The 18,040-nt window shown below is 38.7% G+C and overlaps 1 protein-coding gene across 18 annotated transcripts in view; it reads right to left on the bottom strand.

Annotated features, from left to right (window-relative positions):
- Positions 1–18,040, bottom strand: part of slc2a9l2 (solute carrier family 2 member 9, like 2) — a 110,523-nt gene that overhangs the window by 68,010 nt on the left and 24,473 nt on the right. For all 18 annotated transcript variants that reach the window (XM_044167442.1, XM_044167483.1, XM_044167396.1 and 15 more), the window contains 3 exons: positions 13,622–13,782; positions 8,740–8,864; positions 7,088–7,233 (listed from right to left, as the gene is read on the bottom strand). In XM_044167442.1, the coding sequence (XP_044023377.1) occupies positions 7,088–7,233; positions 8,740–8,864; positions 13,622–13,782 (432 nt within the window). The remainder of the gene's footprint in view (positions 1–7,087; positions 7,234–8,739; positions 8,865–13,621; positions 13,783–18,040) is intronic.

Here is an 18,040-nt window from a genome sequence, read left to right as displayed (position 1 = left end):
ACCAAGATGTGTATTCTAATGAAAAACTTCTATGGCAGTAGGTAAATATGAATAAAATGAACAAATCTTATAAGAAATACATAATTTTCTGGTATGAAGTTGATGTTGACTGCACTCGCAAACTGATTATTTAACAGGAATGTCAGGCGTGTCCCAAGAAAGAAAAAAGTTGACTGAATGCTTAAACAAGGGAGGTTTACAGCATGTAGATGTAAAGTACTGCATATGGAGAACACTGACATTCACATACCACACCTAGTAATCAGGATGAACTGTACCTACTGTATAAGGGATACACATAGAAAACCATAGTTTACTTGGCAATTTCAAGGAAACTGGAGAATGATAATTTGTAGGTGCAGAACAAGGTCATGGTTAGTGTAACTTGTGAAGCGCACACATGTACACACGCGCGCACACACACACACACACACACACACACACACAACTAAATGCATGTCTTATGGTGTCTACCAATAGTTGTTTTTAACTGCGGCAAGCTGGGTGAGCCAGGATGCGTCTCCCTTCTGGGCCCTGATCCCATCACCTCTCATGATAAAATAAATCACAGCTCAATCACAGCTCAGAAAGCCTTGCTATGGCCTGGAGTGATACTAGTTTACAGTAAAGCAGACAAATGGTTTATTGCTGTATTCCATGTGCCTTGAAGTTTTTCCTCTCAATTATCTCCTCTGAGAATGCAGAGGCTGCAGGGTGTACATTGCCAGCCTGTGATTAAACAAAACCAGAGGATGAAACACATCTTTGTTGTCTTGAGCTGAGAGGAACGAAACAGAGGAGAATGTGTATTTCACAATGCCTTTGCTGCTGTTGCAGGAAAACCATCACAAAGCCAGAGAGAGGGATAGTGTGAACACATGTTCTCAGATGGAGGTAATGGAAATGTCAGGTGGCCCACATCTGTAATGTATCCAGTTAAACAAGCTAATACTATCTTTGGTGGGTCAGTCTTAATTACTTTACCAATCCAGACTATTCCCCAAGTAAGAAATGAACCTGCTCCGTACTAATCTTTACTAAGTTTGGTACAGGCAGCAACAGTTAATTGCAAGCTTTTATTTTCACCGCGGGCGATGAGATTTAATTGGCTGTCACTCACTGTTTGGTGGTTAGAGCTTAACACACAATGGACTACAGGGACCATTAGATGAAGAAACCTTGAGATTACCTGATATTTATATTTACATTTTCTGTTATCCTGGAAGGGCAATTGAGTATAGGAACATTTTTTATCAATCCAGCAACACATATGGCATGCCAAATTATTTGAAATTTAAAGTACTAAAATGTCATCTGAATAGATGGCATTTTGCTAACTCAGTGAGGGGAAGGAACTGTTTTTCCCTTTATTCTTTTTTCTAGTCATTTCTCAGTGGTCTGCCGTTACCTGAAAGATAAACATTTCTCTGGAGTTATTGTATGTCTGTATATAGGAAAAACACTATATAGGTGGATATATGCCAGATCAGGAGAAAAGCCCATCATCCCTCTGCCTGTAGCTGTTTGTAATGAATGTAACTTCCTCTGTGAGCCTATTTTCCTGATGCTCTGTCAGAAGAGCAAATTGACAGTGGGCCCTTGTAGGTGTGTGCTGTCCCATTCTTAAGATATTAAAGCAGTGCTCCTTATTGTTTAAGGAACTGGTATTCCACTGGGATTCACACCTTACAGGAAGGGTTAATATGGAGTGCTAACTTACTTAAAGCAACTATAATAGATTTTTCACAATGTATCAAATGACAATGTGAAAACAGTGTGAAAATGTGAAAGGCGTCACCCACTGAAACCCACTGTACACTACCTACTCAGCACCAAACGGCAGACAGACACAGTTAGCGACTAGCTGGTGAACTAACTTTTGGCAACTAAAGAGCCACATATTTCCCTGAGGAGTTGGTGGAGACCAAGAACAGAGCTAGAAGTGAGTATTCATCAGGTGGCACGACTCCAAATGAATAATAATGTTGCTCCGTAACTGTGTAAATAAGCAACTGTTTGCTAACAAGTTCACCATATCAACTTAAAAATACGGAGACTGGAAAATACGCTTATTTGCTTTCTTGCCAAGAATTTGGTCAGAAGATCAATGCCACTCTCATATCTGTCCATTAAATATGAAGCTAGAGCCAGAGGACAGTTAGCTTACCTTAGCATAAAAACTCGAAGCAAGGCCAGCTATTCTGGCTCTGTTCAAAGATAACAAAATCCATCTACTGTATCAGCTCCTCTAAAGCTAACTAATTAATGTGTTATAGCTTGTTTGTTAAATCCTTACAAAAACTGAAATATTAAAATAATAATTTGCTAGCCAGGTAAGCTGTTTCCCCCTGTTTCCAGTCTTTGTACTAAGCTAACCGTCTGTGGGTTATAGCTTCACATTTAATGTGCAAACATAAGACTGGTATCAATCTCATCTAACTCTCTGCGAGAAAGTTAATTAAGTCTATTTCCCAAAATGTTGAACTACTCTTTTAAAAGCATATGACGGTACAAAACAATTGCTTTTATCTTTTATTTTTTCTAATTTAATTTTCAACAATGCCTGAATGTTTATCAGAAAACTGTGTACTCTACTGTTAAACTGCAAAGAACTGCAATCATACACATGCAGTTCACACACAGTACCTAAAGGCAAATATCAAAGTCATTTAGAATACCATATTACTCTGGTGTCTGATACCCAGTGGGACAACCATCTAAAATGAACTGCACAGTGACCATCCCCACATATAACAATCCATCAATTTTTCTGGTCCATTTAAACAACCCTATGAAGCCAAAGGCGGGTGTAATGGAAGATATAGTATAGCCACTGAATCTAACCTTACTGGTGTAAACTGTGTTTGAGGCATGCTGATGAATTCAGTGTCTCAAGGGAGTTCAGTAACAGAGTGGTTAAAAGCCTGTTCCTGCTGTAATGCTGAAATAAACATGTTTCCCTACTAGGAGAAGGTCAGTTGCTAAGCATGAAGGTTAAAGTAATTATCATTTGTCAAAGCTTATCACCATTTTGCACCCCACAACAAGTGACATCCCATTAACAGAAGCCTCCACTGAGAGGAAACCTGTTTGAGTCTCGTAACCAAATGCCAGCAAAGACCATGGTGGCATTATAATCAGATGTCACACATGTCTGTGATGACGAGGAAACAGGCGGGCCTGAAGGGTGTCACAGAGGTGATATGAATAGATAACAGTGCCTGTGAGTGGAGACACACAACTCCATATGATATTTATTAAGGTGGTCTGCAGGTCGAAATAATGGATGGGCCAAACCAATACTTAATGAAGCTTGGACACTATGCCCAAATGTCAGTGCAAAGTGAGGGTGGAAGAAAATAGGAGAGAAGAATTTGGACAAATCCTCTGAAAATGAAACCAAGAACAGGGGGATCCACAGTTCGAGCCATACACTGGGTTCCTAACAGTACTGATTTCTTTCTTCACTTATTTGAGAGTGAAAATACGATTTAGGGAATAATAAATTTGGTTTGGACACATTTTACTTTTGATTTTTTAAGGGTCTAACATCAAATTTAAGGGGCTTAAAAGGTGGCAGTCATTTTTAATCCAAAGCAAAACACTTGTAATACTAATATTGTTCTTTCCATTGAAAGAAAATCATGGAAAAGAAATGGAGAAGCTGACACAAAACCGATTAATCACAACACTACTTAAGCCTTCATGGCATGGGGCTATATAAATGATGTAAAATGGAGCTTCTTCCAAAAACCACTGTTGGAATGAAAGCAAATGCACTGCTAGAAATGTGCAATTCTGTGTTATACACATACATCCCCAATCCCCAAGCCCCAAACAAAACACAATGTGGATGCAGTCCAGTTGTTTGTGGCTTTGAAGTATTTTATCATCTGCAAACAATTACACAGACAAATGCAGATGCTGTACAGTCCCATGCCATCAGTATAGGTATGCAGAAACAGCTGTTGCTATGAATTACATTCACATAATTTACCAATACACAGTCAAGAAGAACAGATCCACTCACTACAAAGGTATTCTATCTTCTTAAACTCAATAGGTTTTTATTTGTATAACTTGTGTTACTTTACTGTCAACTTTATAACAAAACGCTCATGGAAGACATCATGTGTACATCCACTATCTCTACAATTACAATGGCAAATACAATGTCATGCTAACCAATGCTATATTGGCCAAATCGACAACAATAGAGAGCCAGGTAAAAGAGCCAGATACTTTTCACCATCTTGTCATCTACCTTTCATTGGAAAACACACAAAAAATCTGTCAAATATGTCAGTATTTTCTGATTTTATCATTTATTTAAATTTTACACAGCGGCGCAGGTTCAAATCCAGCCCTTTGCCTTCTCTCTCTCTCTCTCTCTCTCTCTCTCTCTCTCTCTCTCTCTCTCTCTCCCCCTCCCTCCCTGCCTCCCACATTTCATGTCTCTCTTCAGCTGTTCCTATCAAATAAAGGCAAAAAGCCCATAAAATGATCTTAAAAAATAATAATCTTTAATCTGTTAAAAAAAACAGAGTAGCAATCAACTTCCCACCACAATACAGTTCTGTTTACAACTAACTGTTCTCCAATATAATGTACTGTATGAATCAGTAATACATGCATTTGCCCTAACCCTAGAAGAACAGCAATGAGAAACGCAAGGTCACCCTAAGATAAGTTACATTTATGCCACAGATCACGATCCTCACACTTTCTGCCAAAAGATATAACTGCACGCTTTAAATCTGGGAAAGCTATTTAGAGGAAATGCATTCCGTCGTTAATTTTTTAACATAGTGCCAAAAGTAAGCAGTGAGCTAAAGTCAACAGAATGTGCCAGAGTGCTTTATATCACTGGCTTTCTGTTCACATTACACAACTGTATTTGGCTTTCAAGGCATATGTGCCGCAGGCTAATGTCTGTTTTCAGCTCTAAAAGATAAACTGAAAATCTAGTACATGAATAATCCATAATATAGATGAAGACTGGATCCCCATTATGAAAATGCTTCAGCAGTAGGCCAAGTCAACATGGCTAAACTTGTGTACGGTGGGCATTAAGGTGAGAAGGGGGAAAAGTGGAAAACATGTCCCCTAGGGTAAACAAGGTGTGATTGAGAATTCCTGCTGATATCATATTGAAACAAGGGACAGATAAAACCAATCACATAGTCTGCAGGGTAAAAACGTGAGTTTATTACTCAAGTGGCTGAGGAAGACATATCGCTGATAGACACGTTGATAGACACAGTGCAGGCTGCCTGACAACAAGTGTTGTCAGGCACTGTTCATTAGCCCAGTGAAAAAGTGAAAGAAAATCATTAAGTGTGAGCAAAGGAGTCTTTTTTCCCAGTAAGAGCTCAAGCTTGGATGTCAAGTAGAAATGAAATCTGCTGGACTGTAGCTGTAGAGTTGAAGAAGTCTTCCACTCATCCGTGAGGCTTAATTAGACATAAAAGACCTTGGCATTTAAACCGGATTCATACCTTGATTTCACATGAGAGTTGCTGAGGTTGATTAAATTCACGTGGCAGACATGTAAGAGTCACAATAGTTACAAGAACTAAGGTGAGAATTGGTGTGAAACCTAAGAGATGTCAAGATCTATTTTGCAACTTTTTCAAACTATCTGTCTTCTTTGTCTAGGATGTGAACATTTTGGTTCTAAAACTGTGCCTACATTCCTGTAATAGGGTGAACTCCACAGACTTCTTTGTTTTGTTTTGTTTTGTTTTCTGTTAATGTTTCTTTATTGATACAAATAATGTAACAAACAAAAGGGGCATTAGTACTTTGTCACAAACAAAGCAGTAACAGCAACAGAGGAAGGGAAATTGTACACACAACAAACACAACATATTCACATATACATATGTGGATATATCTGTGTATGCATGTATATATACATAATGTATATCAGTATATATACATAATACACATATACAATACATACATACCATTCGTAGAACACACACATACACATACATACACACACTTATACCCACACAGATGATACATACTTACACACACACACACACACACACAGTAGAAAGATAGGTTAACAAGACTAAAAAATCATGAGGGAAAAAACATCATCAATGTATCAAGGTCTGGGTCAGGACAAGACAGGACCGCTGGGCATAGAACCAGCAACCGGGGGGTGAGGAGGCAAACAGACAGCACATAGGCCCATCCAAGGCCCGTACACCCCACATCCATTCACAGCATAACACAGCGTGTAATATTAGTTATGCTGTGATACCAAAGTTTATACCTGCGCACACGCTTGCATGCACACACCCACCAACAACCCCACAGCCCTCCACGGACCGTCCGTCGACAGCAGCGTGCCAGCAAAGGAATAGCACAAGCCAGCAAACATGGAGGCTCAACAAATCAACTGTATACCTGGGTGCTTTTTGACTTTTTTAAATATTGAACTTCTTCCAAAGTTTATGTGTTCATGTCATAGTTTCATTTTGACTCGACCTTGTCTAACCTGAATGAATGAGATTAATCTACATAGACTCAAGCTTGAATCTTATATCTTATGATATATATTCTATATATCAAAATTTTATAATGTTGCCTATACTGTATATTTGTCTTCTCTTTGCAGAGTGAGGTGGAACAAATGACAAGTGTCTTGGCAACAACAGATATCTGCTACTACAACTAATGGACTCACATTTCACTGGTAGTAGCTTTAAATTCAACATCTAATGTTGAGTCAATACAAACTACCTACCAACAGCATCCCCAATGGCTGAATGCTTGAGGCAAAGCAGAAAAGTCTTTAGATGGAGCTCCTATATGATTGATAGACACTGGCTCCAAAGCATACGCTCACTCACTTAAAGTCAAGAGAAAAAGGACTGAATTCTCTCATGACATACAAAGTCAGTAAATCAACAATCTTTTCCTGGGCTCCATCCAGGGTCCACTTTGTTGTCCCACTTTGGATGTTCTAACGCCAGTAATAGAAATTATTGCACTGAGCAGAAATCTAAACTCCAGCCTTCAAAATGTCCATTCAAAAACCTGTAACGTAAGTATATAATATAACAACACTGACCTGACCCAGCAGCTCGGGCAGCCCAAGCACTTGTCCTGTGAACACTCCCAAGCAGATCAGGATTGAGTTGAACTGGCCAATGGAACCTCTGATATGTCTTGGCGTAATTTCTCCCAGGTACATGGGGAGGGCACTGAGAGCTATACCTGTCAGAAAAAACAACATATTAAAATCTTGTAATGGATCAAGCTATGGAAAGGACAAAAGACTAAGAATTAAAACATGGCTGACTGGCCCAAACACTCCAAATTATAGAGGAAATGCACTGTCATGGCTTTTTTATGCGATAGAACTCCCCTCACTGCCAAATGGAAAAACCAAACGAGTGGCTGACATGTATTGGTACAGCTGTAATACCCTGAGAAAGTATCCCTCCATGTTTTTTCATCTTTAGCAGTCTGTAAAAAAGTACTGTATGTCTGAACAGCCTAACACCTGCACTGACCTGAGTATTCAACATCCAGCAACATTTGAGAAATGTTGAATTGTCTTGAATTGTGTGGCAATGTTATGGCCCATGCGTTAGAAATGGTCAGCATTGGTAGAACATTTAATCCTTAGACAGCTTTTTGCACAAATCAGTTTCCATGGTTTAAAAATTGTAAACAAGTGATCGTGCTCTGCAGTGAATGTGTGGATTTTTTCAGGTAACACACAACTTGAGGTGGATATTGTTCCTGAACATTTTCCTTCATATGACACTCAACTTATACAGGCAAATAGGATGTTAGCCAGCTCAAATGATCTTTTAATCCTTATACAGATTACTTTAAACACAAGAACTGATTTGTTAATCTTGGTAGTGGTGAATCAAAAGCAAAGTCGTATAGATCTAGCACGGCACTACTCATGATAACAATGGGGTATATTCAGAGTTAAGTGGATGTAATAACGAGTTATTACCAAAATTAAGTTTACATCAAAATTAAGACCTCAGACTTACTTGAGGATGTAGGTAGCACTTGTTTTCCCAAACAAGAGGTGCGTCAGGATTTATGTGCGATGATCAATTTCTACCAGCAGCTGGTTTAAGTCAAGCTACTGTCTGACGATTTTTGCAACTACAGTTTCATCTCCCTATATTTTGGGTCTGCAGGTAACATAAAGCACAATGACAGGGATGAATGAGCACTGATAAGCTCTTCTTCCATGATTGGAGATGTGCATTCAGAAGGGAAAGTCAGACCATCTGTGATCAAAGTCTTGTTGCTTACTGATCATCAGTCCTTTCAGGTTTGTGGATATCTGCCAATTCCCATAGATTTTCCTTTTACCTCGGGGTGGGGTTACACCACAAGCCTATGTTAATCTTTATGATTTGCAGCTTTATAATTTCTTTTCACTTATAATTTTTTATTTTTTGAAGTTGACAGTGTTTCTCTGAGGTAGTGTTCAGCCACTTCATATCTAAGTTTTAGGAACTTTTCATGGGAACAATGTACATTTCTTTCCCAGGTAAGTTTCTTTGAGTAACTTTTGATCAAACTTAATAATACAGTCCAATCTGATGTCAAGGTCTGTATTTGATTTACATGATTACATTTTTTTCTCTCTACCATGTATTAGCTTGCTTCACAGTGACATTTGTACACTGCCTGGCGATTGGTGAGTATAGAAACGTACTTCTCCAGCTTAGTTAATTAAACACTTACCAGAGTTCACCCCAATTATGAGCCGGCCTATGATGAGCATCTCAAAAGATTTTGCCCTCTCACCCAGGGACAGCAGCAGAGCAGCTATTACAGCAAAGATGTTATTCAGCAGCAAGGTTCCTTTTCTAGAATCAAAAAGTGAATATGGTTGGAAAAAGAAAGAAAACTTGAGCAGAGAACATCAACTATATATATAGGCACTGGTTAAAATGATCCTACACAAACTGTATATAAATCTTAATCCTGATGCCTGAACAAAGGTAATTTATTCACGTCAATTAAATTTGTCAAAATGAGCACAGTTATTTATTTGTGTTATAATATTCAAATAACAAATCCAATCACAGCTAGCTAATATAACTTCTGAAACATTTCAGGTGTAATGGAGCAAAACCTAGCAGAGGTGAGAATGTTCTAAAGATACTTTATAAAAGAGAAGAATTAAGAGTGGCATTCACGGCTTCAAGAGGATAAAAAAATGTGTCTGGGTACTATTATTCAGAGTTAGCAAAGCAGGAAATTCAATCTCTATTCTCCAAAGGAGGCTGCTCATGACCCGTCAAGCTTTACCTGGCTTTATGCTGAGGAAAACCTATTATTGCATGTTCCATTCAAAATAATTTTTATATATTTAGAAAGACTGAAAGGTGTTCTATGTCTTTAAAAAATGAAAGAATAACAACAAATATTCACATGACTATCACCCTCAGGTCAGAAGTATTATACCAAATTAATCATGATGTGAGTGTTATTATGAGGATGTTGCTCTCAAATTGCAGACAAAGTGTAAATACCACTGGGAATAATAACCAAGTTTGCAATATAAGTTGGTTGTATGAAGTTGTTTTACCTCAGCACAGCATTTAAGGGGCGTCCCGGTAGCTCACCTGGTAGAGCGCGTACCACCTATCAAGGCTGAGTCCTTACCACAGTGGCCTGGGTTCAAGTCCGGCCCGAGTCATTTGCTGCATGTCATCCCCCCTCTCTCCCCTGCTGCCCTTCCTGTCTTACTCTACTGTCACTGTCAATTGCCCCTTGAAACCTCGCAAAGGTATGACATACATCTTGTTTGTTGACTGAATATCTCTTTACTCCTACAGATAATTCCAAAATTATCACTAAGAATTTATTACCCAGGGATAGGTTACCAAAAGCTTTATTTTTGATAGTTCAGAAAGCTAAAGGTAATGTGGTAGAAAATAGTTCAACATTTTGTAAAATACGCTTATCCCCTTTTTATGCCAAGAGTTAGAAGTTGATACCACTCTCATGTCTGTACGCTAAATATGGAGCTACAGCGAGCAGCCAGTTAGATGTGGAGCTCCAGGCCAGACTTAGAAAGAAGATGTTATGCTCAGCCGTTGCCCTCTGTTACCCGGTGTTTTAGATAGAGACACCAGGAGAGGATCAGTAGGAACAGATGGTCCTGAGGGAGTTATTAGCAGAAACAGAATAAATAAAGAATAATAATTTTGAGAGATTTATACTGTATGGGTGTGCCTTCACCAAATAAACTGACCAAAATATTATGGAACAAAGGTGTGCTGAGCTGTCGACCTGCTCTGAGCAGGTGGGCAGCGGATCGAGCGAGACGCACTCATTCTTGGCACCAAGATTGCGGTACGCCGTTGGGTTGGCGCCCGCTGCCATGCCTCTCTTCCCAATAAGATGTACGGCGTTCCGCGCCCACATGTTGGAGAAGTTTGCCTTCAGGGCTTTCTGGCAGAAAGGCTTTCTCCCTTTTTTTCCCTAAACCTAACCAAGTAGTTTTGTGCCTAAACCTAACCAAGTAGTAAGGCTTTCTGGCAGAAATGTCTGAGGGCAAACTTGGTCCCATATGCTCCACGCCCTGCACCGACAACAGCATAGAGACCATTGTCTCAGAATTTGAAGGTAACACCAGGTCTTAGTAAACAGAGCTCTGGTGTTTGGTAAGATGTGATTGGTCCATTGGTGATTTCAGGAACTCTAACATTTGTTGTGTGAGGAACAGTGGGGTTTTATTGTCTATTGTCAGAGGAATGTGTTTTCCTGTTGATTTTGGTGCTGCTGGAGTGAGGTGGTTAGCAGCAATTTGATGTCTGATCAGTCTTCTTTTCTCACACTAAGGTCTACTCCTACATACTTGAGATTTGAGAATTGATGGCATCTTTACTTAACCCTATCTAGGGCAGGACTTGTGTCATATAATGTGTGTTAATATGTGTCAAAACCAGTCACATATGCAACAGCATCATCATAATCACCATTGTTTGCTTTGTTAGAGAGATGAATGTTTTTCTCTTTACTGTGTATTAATCTAACAAAACTGCTTCACTGGGGGGAAAATTACGGCCATGAAGCAAGCAGGGTTATTTATTGACTTATTTTCAGAAAATATCATCTCTTCATCGTGAAAAATGTTTGTGTTGAAATATTCAGACGTCACAGTTTAAAAAAAAAACATTTACCTTAGCTTCACTGACAAACTTTTAATGAACCACTTGGTCACTCTATGAAGTACTTTTCTTTGAAATTGCTCCATGTGTCCTCATCTGCTAATATACATTCAACTCTTCTCCCTGACATCTGAATTTCAACCTTTCCAAGACATTGTGCAAAACTACCAGCTGACCCACAGATGTCTAGCAGAGAATATGGAGGGAGAATGAATAATACCTTTCAGTCTAATCAGCACAGTGAGACAGTGAGAATCGTCACCTGAGAGATCCAAGGTGAATCTTAAGGGCATCTTAATTTTCTCAAATGAATAAAAGCTTCATAAGTCTTTCCCTGTTCCGTGACAACCTCATCACTGGTGGATAATAGATTATTTCAGAGCACTGAGGTGATTTTGTCACTCCTGGAGTCTGTCCCTGGGTGGTAGAAGGACGTAGAGCTCTGCAGCCCTGCACCAAGGCGGTGAAACACAGCTAGGCCGAAACCTAACAAAGTCATCACACTGGCAGCAAGATTGGATCTCAGTGGAGAATAAGTTGTCAAACCACTGCCGCTCTGTCTGAAGAAAATTCCCTTTTCTCCAACCCCACAAAACATGTATGTCCTTGGAGACTATGTATTAAGACCATGTAACTCTGTCTATTGAAAATACAAAAATCCTTGTTCATTTCCATTATAAAACAAAAGGGGATATGATAACTCAAAGCATGGTAAGTGGGGGCTAAAAGCTGCAGTAAGGCAGCTACTGTATAAGTATCAACTTTCATTTCTGCCGGCCAAGTGTTTTTAAGTGCACTACAGGTAAATGTCAATCAGAAAATGGGAGGCAAGTACAAACTCTGAACCAGAATTTTCCACTTTAGTGGATTTGGTGAGTTGTGATTGACCTCATAAGCAAATAGCTAATTACTGAAAATAGTTACCATGTACGATAAAGAAAAACATAAGATTTGGGTTATTTGAGTAAGACTTCTTGTCTGTCAAAAAACAATATTAATTTACATTACACATGAATCAATAAAACCTTTAAATCTCAAGTATTTCTATGTAACATTATATATTCATGACTAAGCATCAAGTTGAAGTAAAAAAAAACTCTAAAAAAAATATTATTATGTATCAAGAGTTTAACAGTGAAAAACTCAGCTAATCTGTTTCATCAGGACTGTGTGTGTGTGTGTGGTTTGATCACAACTGTCATCAGATTTTCGTTCAAATGTTGCTAAACCTATTTGTGCACAGCATGTGTGAAATCACCTATAAACCAGTGAGAAAAGCAAGGCCAAAAACACAGATACAGACATTTCTCGTGTTAAATAATCCATGTGGGATCCCATCGTTCATAGTAAGAAGTTGATTGAGAAAATAGGTTTTGAGGACGTTTAACCAAAATCCTTAAAGGTGCTATTGATGAAATCTGATAACATCCAGCCACTAGATGACGCACTCCCCCTCCCCACTTCCAATCCATTCCAGTGGTTGCCAGTTTGTTGCACAACCTGCATATTTCATGGTCGAGTGGTGTGAGACTCAGACTCAGTCATATCAAGTAATGAATCTTTAGTGATAAAGTAACAAATTCATTTTGCAACATACATTAGCTATAGATTAGGGTTACTTTGTGCAACCGTGTTTCATGTAACATTATCTATGGTGATCTTAGGATATGGCTAGAAACTTACCTTTACCTTCGACATGACACATTGGTAATATATTTGGATCACTCACCTGAGTATTTAGTCTGTGGTTTCACTTCCTCATTGTCAGTTTGTCTTGGTTTATGTGCTTACATTTCAGCCATTTTCCCTGTGTTTAGTCCTTATGTTTTGGACTGTTTTCTTGGACCTTGCCTATTTCATAGAATTTGGATTTTCTGCCTGCTCCCTAATGACTTTGTTTGCCTGTGTTTGGACTGATCCTATGGTTTTGACCTCTGCCTGTCTCATCATCTCTGTAAGCCTTTGTTCATTGACTTTTATTAATAAATCATTGAACGGCATCTGCTCTACCTCAGTTGTTTGTGTTTGGGTCCTATCCCTCGTGTTCTCTGTTACCTGGCTTGAGCAGCTTGATAACTGTATTGAATTAGAGTGTTTCTTTTAACATGTATCTCCTCTTGTACCTGGTAGGGGCAGTGAGCTACCAAACACCAATGAGAATCCCTTGAGAAAAGTCACTCTGCCTCTATCTGTGCTGTATAATGGCAAGTGCCTATGAATCTTTTGATCTGAACTGAAACTGTGCCAGAGCAGTTTACTATTGTGATGTGCCCCAACTAAAAGTAAGTGAGTGTCTTGATATGTGTCTTGGTTGAACCCTAAGTTTTCAGGCTAATCCACTAATCTAATTTTATGATTCAGGTCACAGGCTGATACAGTTGTAGGAGAAACACTTCGGTGTTACATGAACAAGATTGATTAGAAGTGCAAGTGAGTCAACTCACCTTCCCATGACTTTGATGATTAAAGAGACAAACATTGCTCCGAGAAGGCCTCCGATAGCAAATATAGACACTGTGATGGACCAGAGAAGAGTGGCTGTCTCTGCTGCAATAGACTCCCCATATCTCTCAACCCATGTTTTATTGTAGAAAGCATTAATGTACTGCAATAAAAGAGACATGGGAAAGGTAAATGATTACACGGTTCCCATTTTTCATTAACTTTAAAGACAAAACCCACAATACCAATGTAAACAAAAAACTAGTCCCACTATGACAAATCAAAACACAACACTGGAACCTGCCACCATGCAATACAGAAAGTACATACAGTATATATATATATATATATATATATATATATATATATATATATATATATATATAAAATGACCCCATGTTGTATTGTATTTTGCTGGCAGCTCATGGATATGAAAGAAAATCTCATGAATTATCATACCACCAAAGAACATTAAAACAGTATGCTTGTAAACTTAGTCATAAAAGACTGATGCACAATGGAGAGCATTTCTCGTGTGTGCTCCTCACAGTGTTGAAAGCAGAGGTGGCACTGGTAACAGTCGTTTTCATTGTCTGCTATGGCTCAGGAGTGGCAAGGCTGTCCTTGCAAGTGTCATGCAGAGCAGCTGCGAGTGCCTTTTTGATAAGCATTAGACTGAAAAGTTGCCTTTGATGTGACATTGATGTGACTTCAGAGTTCTGAAAACACCATAAACCTTTCATTTATTGAGATCAAAAGAAGGGGAGGTCACAGGCTACACTGGTTTCTACAGGTTTTCATTACCTTTCTCCCTATTTTCATTGCTGTTCAGGCAGCCAACTCCCATGGAACAGATTAATAATTACAGAGGATCTGACTTAATCACTCCCTGCAAACATACTCCAAGCTCAGGTTACCCAGACAAATCAGGTTATGCAGAAAATTAGTATAAACATGATTATATGCAATGTAGTAATCTGTACAAAAAGAAGATATGCTGCAGGTCAGTAATCATATTTTTTCCTTTCCCTACCCATCCATACCCATATGTATGGAAGATTCAAAATGCCTAAATGAAAACAGATCAAACCAAAAAAAAGTGAGATAAAATACACATTATGCATTTACTGTGTCATAGTTAAATGAAAAACCATATTATTCAGCTTTTTGTCTTAAATAACCCCTGTAATCACTGCGACATGAATTTTCCATGCCAAATAAAAAATCTATATCACAACACAGAAAACAAAGTGAAGAGGTGTATTGCATTTCAGTGCTGTCTAGCAACATGTCAGCGATGATGAGCTCTGCCCATGGCCCCACCCCCAGGTAGTGATTGGGCAGTTGATTGTTTTTCATTTTAGCATGAACAATACCTTTCATTTCGATAAGGAAAACCTCTTTAATGAAAACTAATGACAGTGCTTTGCATTTAGCATTTGCAGGTCTATGCTGCTTAATTTAGGCATTTAAATGTTGGAACCATGTCCAAGACCAACAATACAAAGAGAGGAAAGACTGTGATGTGATGAGAGCACAGTTTGTCCTAGTGCAAATGGGTTTTTTTTTTTATGTAACTGTTTATTTGTATTAACTGACTTATTTAGACTTATAGAGGGTACTTACTGTCTCAGTTCTGTGCAGAGATTATACGCTATGTGTAAAATTTATTGTGATTTTAGTGGATTGTTAATTGATTAAACCTTTTGGCAAATGGAGCATAAATAGTTTCTGTTTAGTGTTCCTGCATGTTATGTTATTTCCATTGTAATAAACTTTGGCATTTTAGTGAACCTGTATTTTTCTACCATTAATTTATAGCTGAGGATGGGTTGAGCGCATACAGTAGGTTCCTTAATGATCTTTTTATTCTGGCGTAGAGGGAAGCTGCTTTGTTTTGTATGAATTTTGCAAAGACAACAGGAGCGGTGGTGGACCCCTACGGTGGTGGAGAGGAGCCAGTGCTAGCTTAATGATCAGCTTGTGTTCCTGGTGAGCAGAAGCTATGAAGGAGAATAAACGACAAGCAACAACTCAACATACACATGAATTGGAGAATTAGCTGCATCAGAAGCACAGTAGCTGGGACTTTGGCAGGGGCTACCGACTTAATGAGAAATTACTTTAAAAAAAAACTTGCTTGGCTGTAGATTAGCGAGTTGCACAGATACTGTAGGGATTTTGTGCAAACAAGAGTTAGACAAGATAAAAAACAAGCTCAAATTGTCTTTGAGCATTTAAAGGTTGAAGTGCATAATGAAAATGTTTTACCAACTGAGCTGAAAGGGACTGTTGATGGAATATTTGAGCTTCTTAAAACTTTATGGGTGGCACATTCTAATGTAAATTTTTCAATCTTAAACAGCTTGATTCTTCCCATGCATTGATGGCATGTAGATCAAATTGGTGAAACTGAAAAGTTGGTGAATTAGTGAAACTCAAAAGAATCAGCAGTTTTGGGATGATATTACAGACCAGGGCCCCATTTCCCAATAACGATTTATCTTAGAAGTTAAGAGCATTTTCTAATAGCGTCTCTACAAACTTGTAATTTCTACATGCATTTCCCAAAGCAGCACTTAAGAGCGAGTGCACGCACATGCCATTAAGAGCTTATTAAAGTCAGCTGTCTGTGGTGCTGAAGATGATGCTGAATACTTTAAAGTAACTTTGCTCATTAAACTGTCTATAATCCATGCTATGTTTTAAAAATACATACAACACAAAGCGGAAGTGCTGTAAACGACACAAAGAAATATTTTATACTTGGAACTGTTCAGTATGAAAATAAAGCTTGATGCACTAAAGAGTCTACAGCTTCATGTTCCTGGGTGGAAGTCAGTTTAAGAAAGTAAACTTGATTGATTTACCTGCTGCTCACGGCAGACTTTTAAGCATATACTAAACCTAAAAAACAGTGGCATTTTTTATAACTTTCCTGAATATACACTTCATCTATTGTAAATGTAATTCTGTCATAATTTCTGACAGAAACTGGCAGAACAACGCCCTTTAGGCACAAATACAACCAACCTGTTTCATAGTCTAATAAAGCCGAAGCCTCCTGTGAAAAGTTTGGACTCAAGATCAACAGATGTGCAGAGCTAAGATCTTTACTGAAAGCCCAGCAGACTCAGACTTGGTTATTAAGGCAATAGGCAGTTTGCGCATTTAAAGCTTTGTGAAGCTTTAACTGCCCATAAGTAGGTTGTCAGTGAGAAATCTAGGGGATATCTGGGAGGTCATTCATGTACAGTGTTTACACACAATAATCCTCTAACCCACTTGGGTACTGCTACACCAGGTGCTACGGAACAGAAATGGGTGTATTTTGCAGAAACAAGAGCCCATCATTGGTCACTTTCAGAAATAATAAAAGGCCAGGAAGCCAGGGCCAAAATAAAAGGGACTCTCTTAGTGAGGGCAGTAGGGACTTGGTTCATCAGTGGGGACATATTAGTACAGAGTTACAAAGTGATGCATTGGTTCTCTGTGATTCTGAAAGGGGGGGGTTAATAAAGGGCATCTTTTGTGAACCTGTATTTTTCTGTCATTCACCTACTGCTGGTGATGAGTTGAGGGCAAATAGCAGATAATGGTGTTTGGATTCAGGTCTGGTTATTAGCAAAAATATCAATGCGATTTTACTGTTTGGCCTTTGTTTTCCATTCAAGCCTTGGGTCAAGGCTTTGCCTCTCCCAACTAGGCTGTTGTCTTTTGTTCTCCACTCATGGTGAGGCATTGCAATTATGAGAAAATGTATGGTTCTCTACTCTTCTGCACTGTAAATGATGTATTTCACAGCATTAGAGCAAAACTGAACCAAGCCTGGATATCACACAATTTCCAATTTGACTCACAGGTCAGAGCTCAGCTCTCAGGTTTCCTCTCTTTTCCTTTCATCCTCCCATTGCTGAATTCACTATGTATGTATATGTATGACATTACTTATCTTCCATAGATGTGCTGTATGTTATCATAACACTGTTTTATCTTTCATGCAGTTAACCTGTGCACTCATTATTTGTTTGAAGAAAACTAATGCTACATGCCCAGACAAATTATGATGTTGAATACACCTGGCTGAAGATAAAGTATTAAAATGTGTAGAGTGTGACAAAGGTATGTTAAAGACATATACAGTATGATATGTGTGAAAAGTCAGGGTCAGGAAGGGGACAGGAAGGGGCAACCCACTTGCACAAATAAGGTAGATGATAACATTACATCCAGAGATGATCTGAAAAGTTTTTAAGAAAAGTAGGTAGGGAAATTCCCAGTAGGAGGGACTTGTATACTATAAAAAGATGATGCAGAATCGCTTGACTATCGTTCGGATCCGGGGCCTGCAGTTTACTTCTTGTGAAAGAATAAACTCTATTGCATCTGTCTTTCTCCAGTGATTCTGTTTGGGTGCTTTG

This window comes from Siniperca chuatsi, linkage group LG2, assembly GCF_020085105.1.
Source record: "Siniperca chuatsi isolate FFG_IHB_CAS linkage group LG2, ASM2008510v1, whole genome shotgun sequence".
Taxonomy (NCBI): domain Eukaryota; kingdom Metazoa; phylum Chordata; class Actinopteri; order Centrarchiformes; family Sinipercidae; genus Siniperca; species Siniperca chuatsi.
Note: the sequence above shows the minus strand (reverse complement) of the source record. Positions and strands in the feature narration are given on the sequence as shown.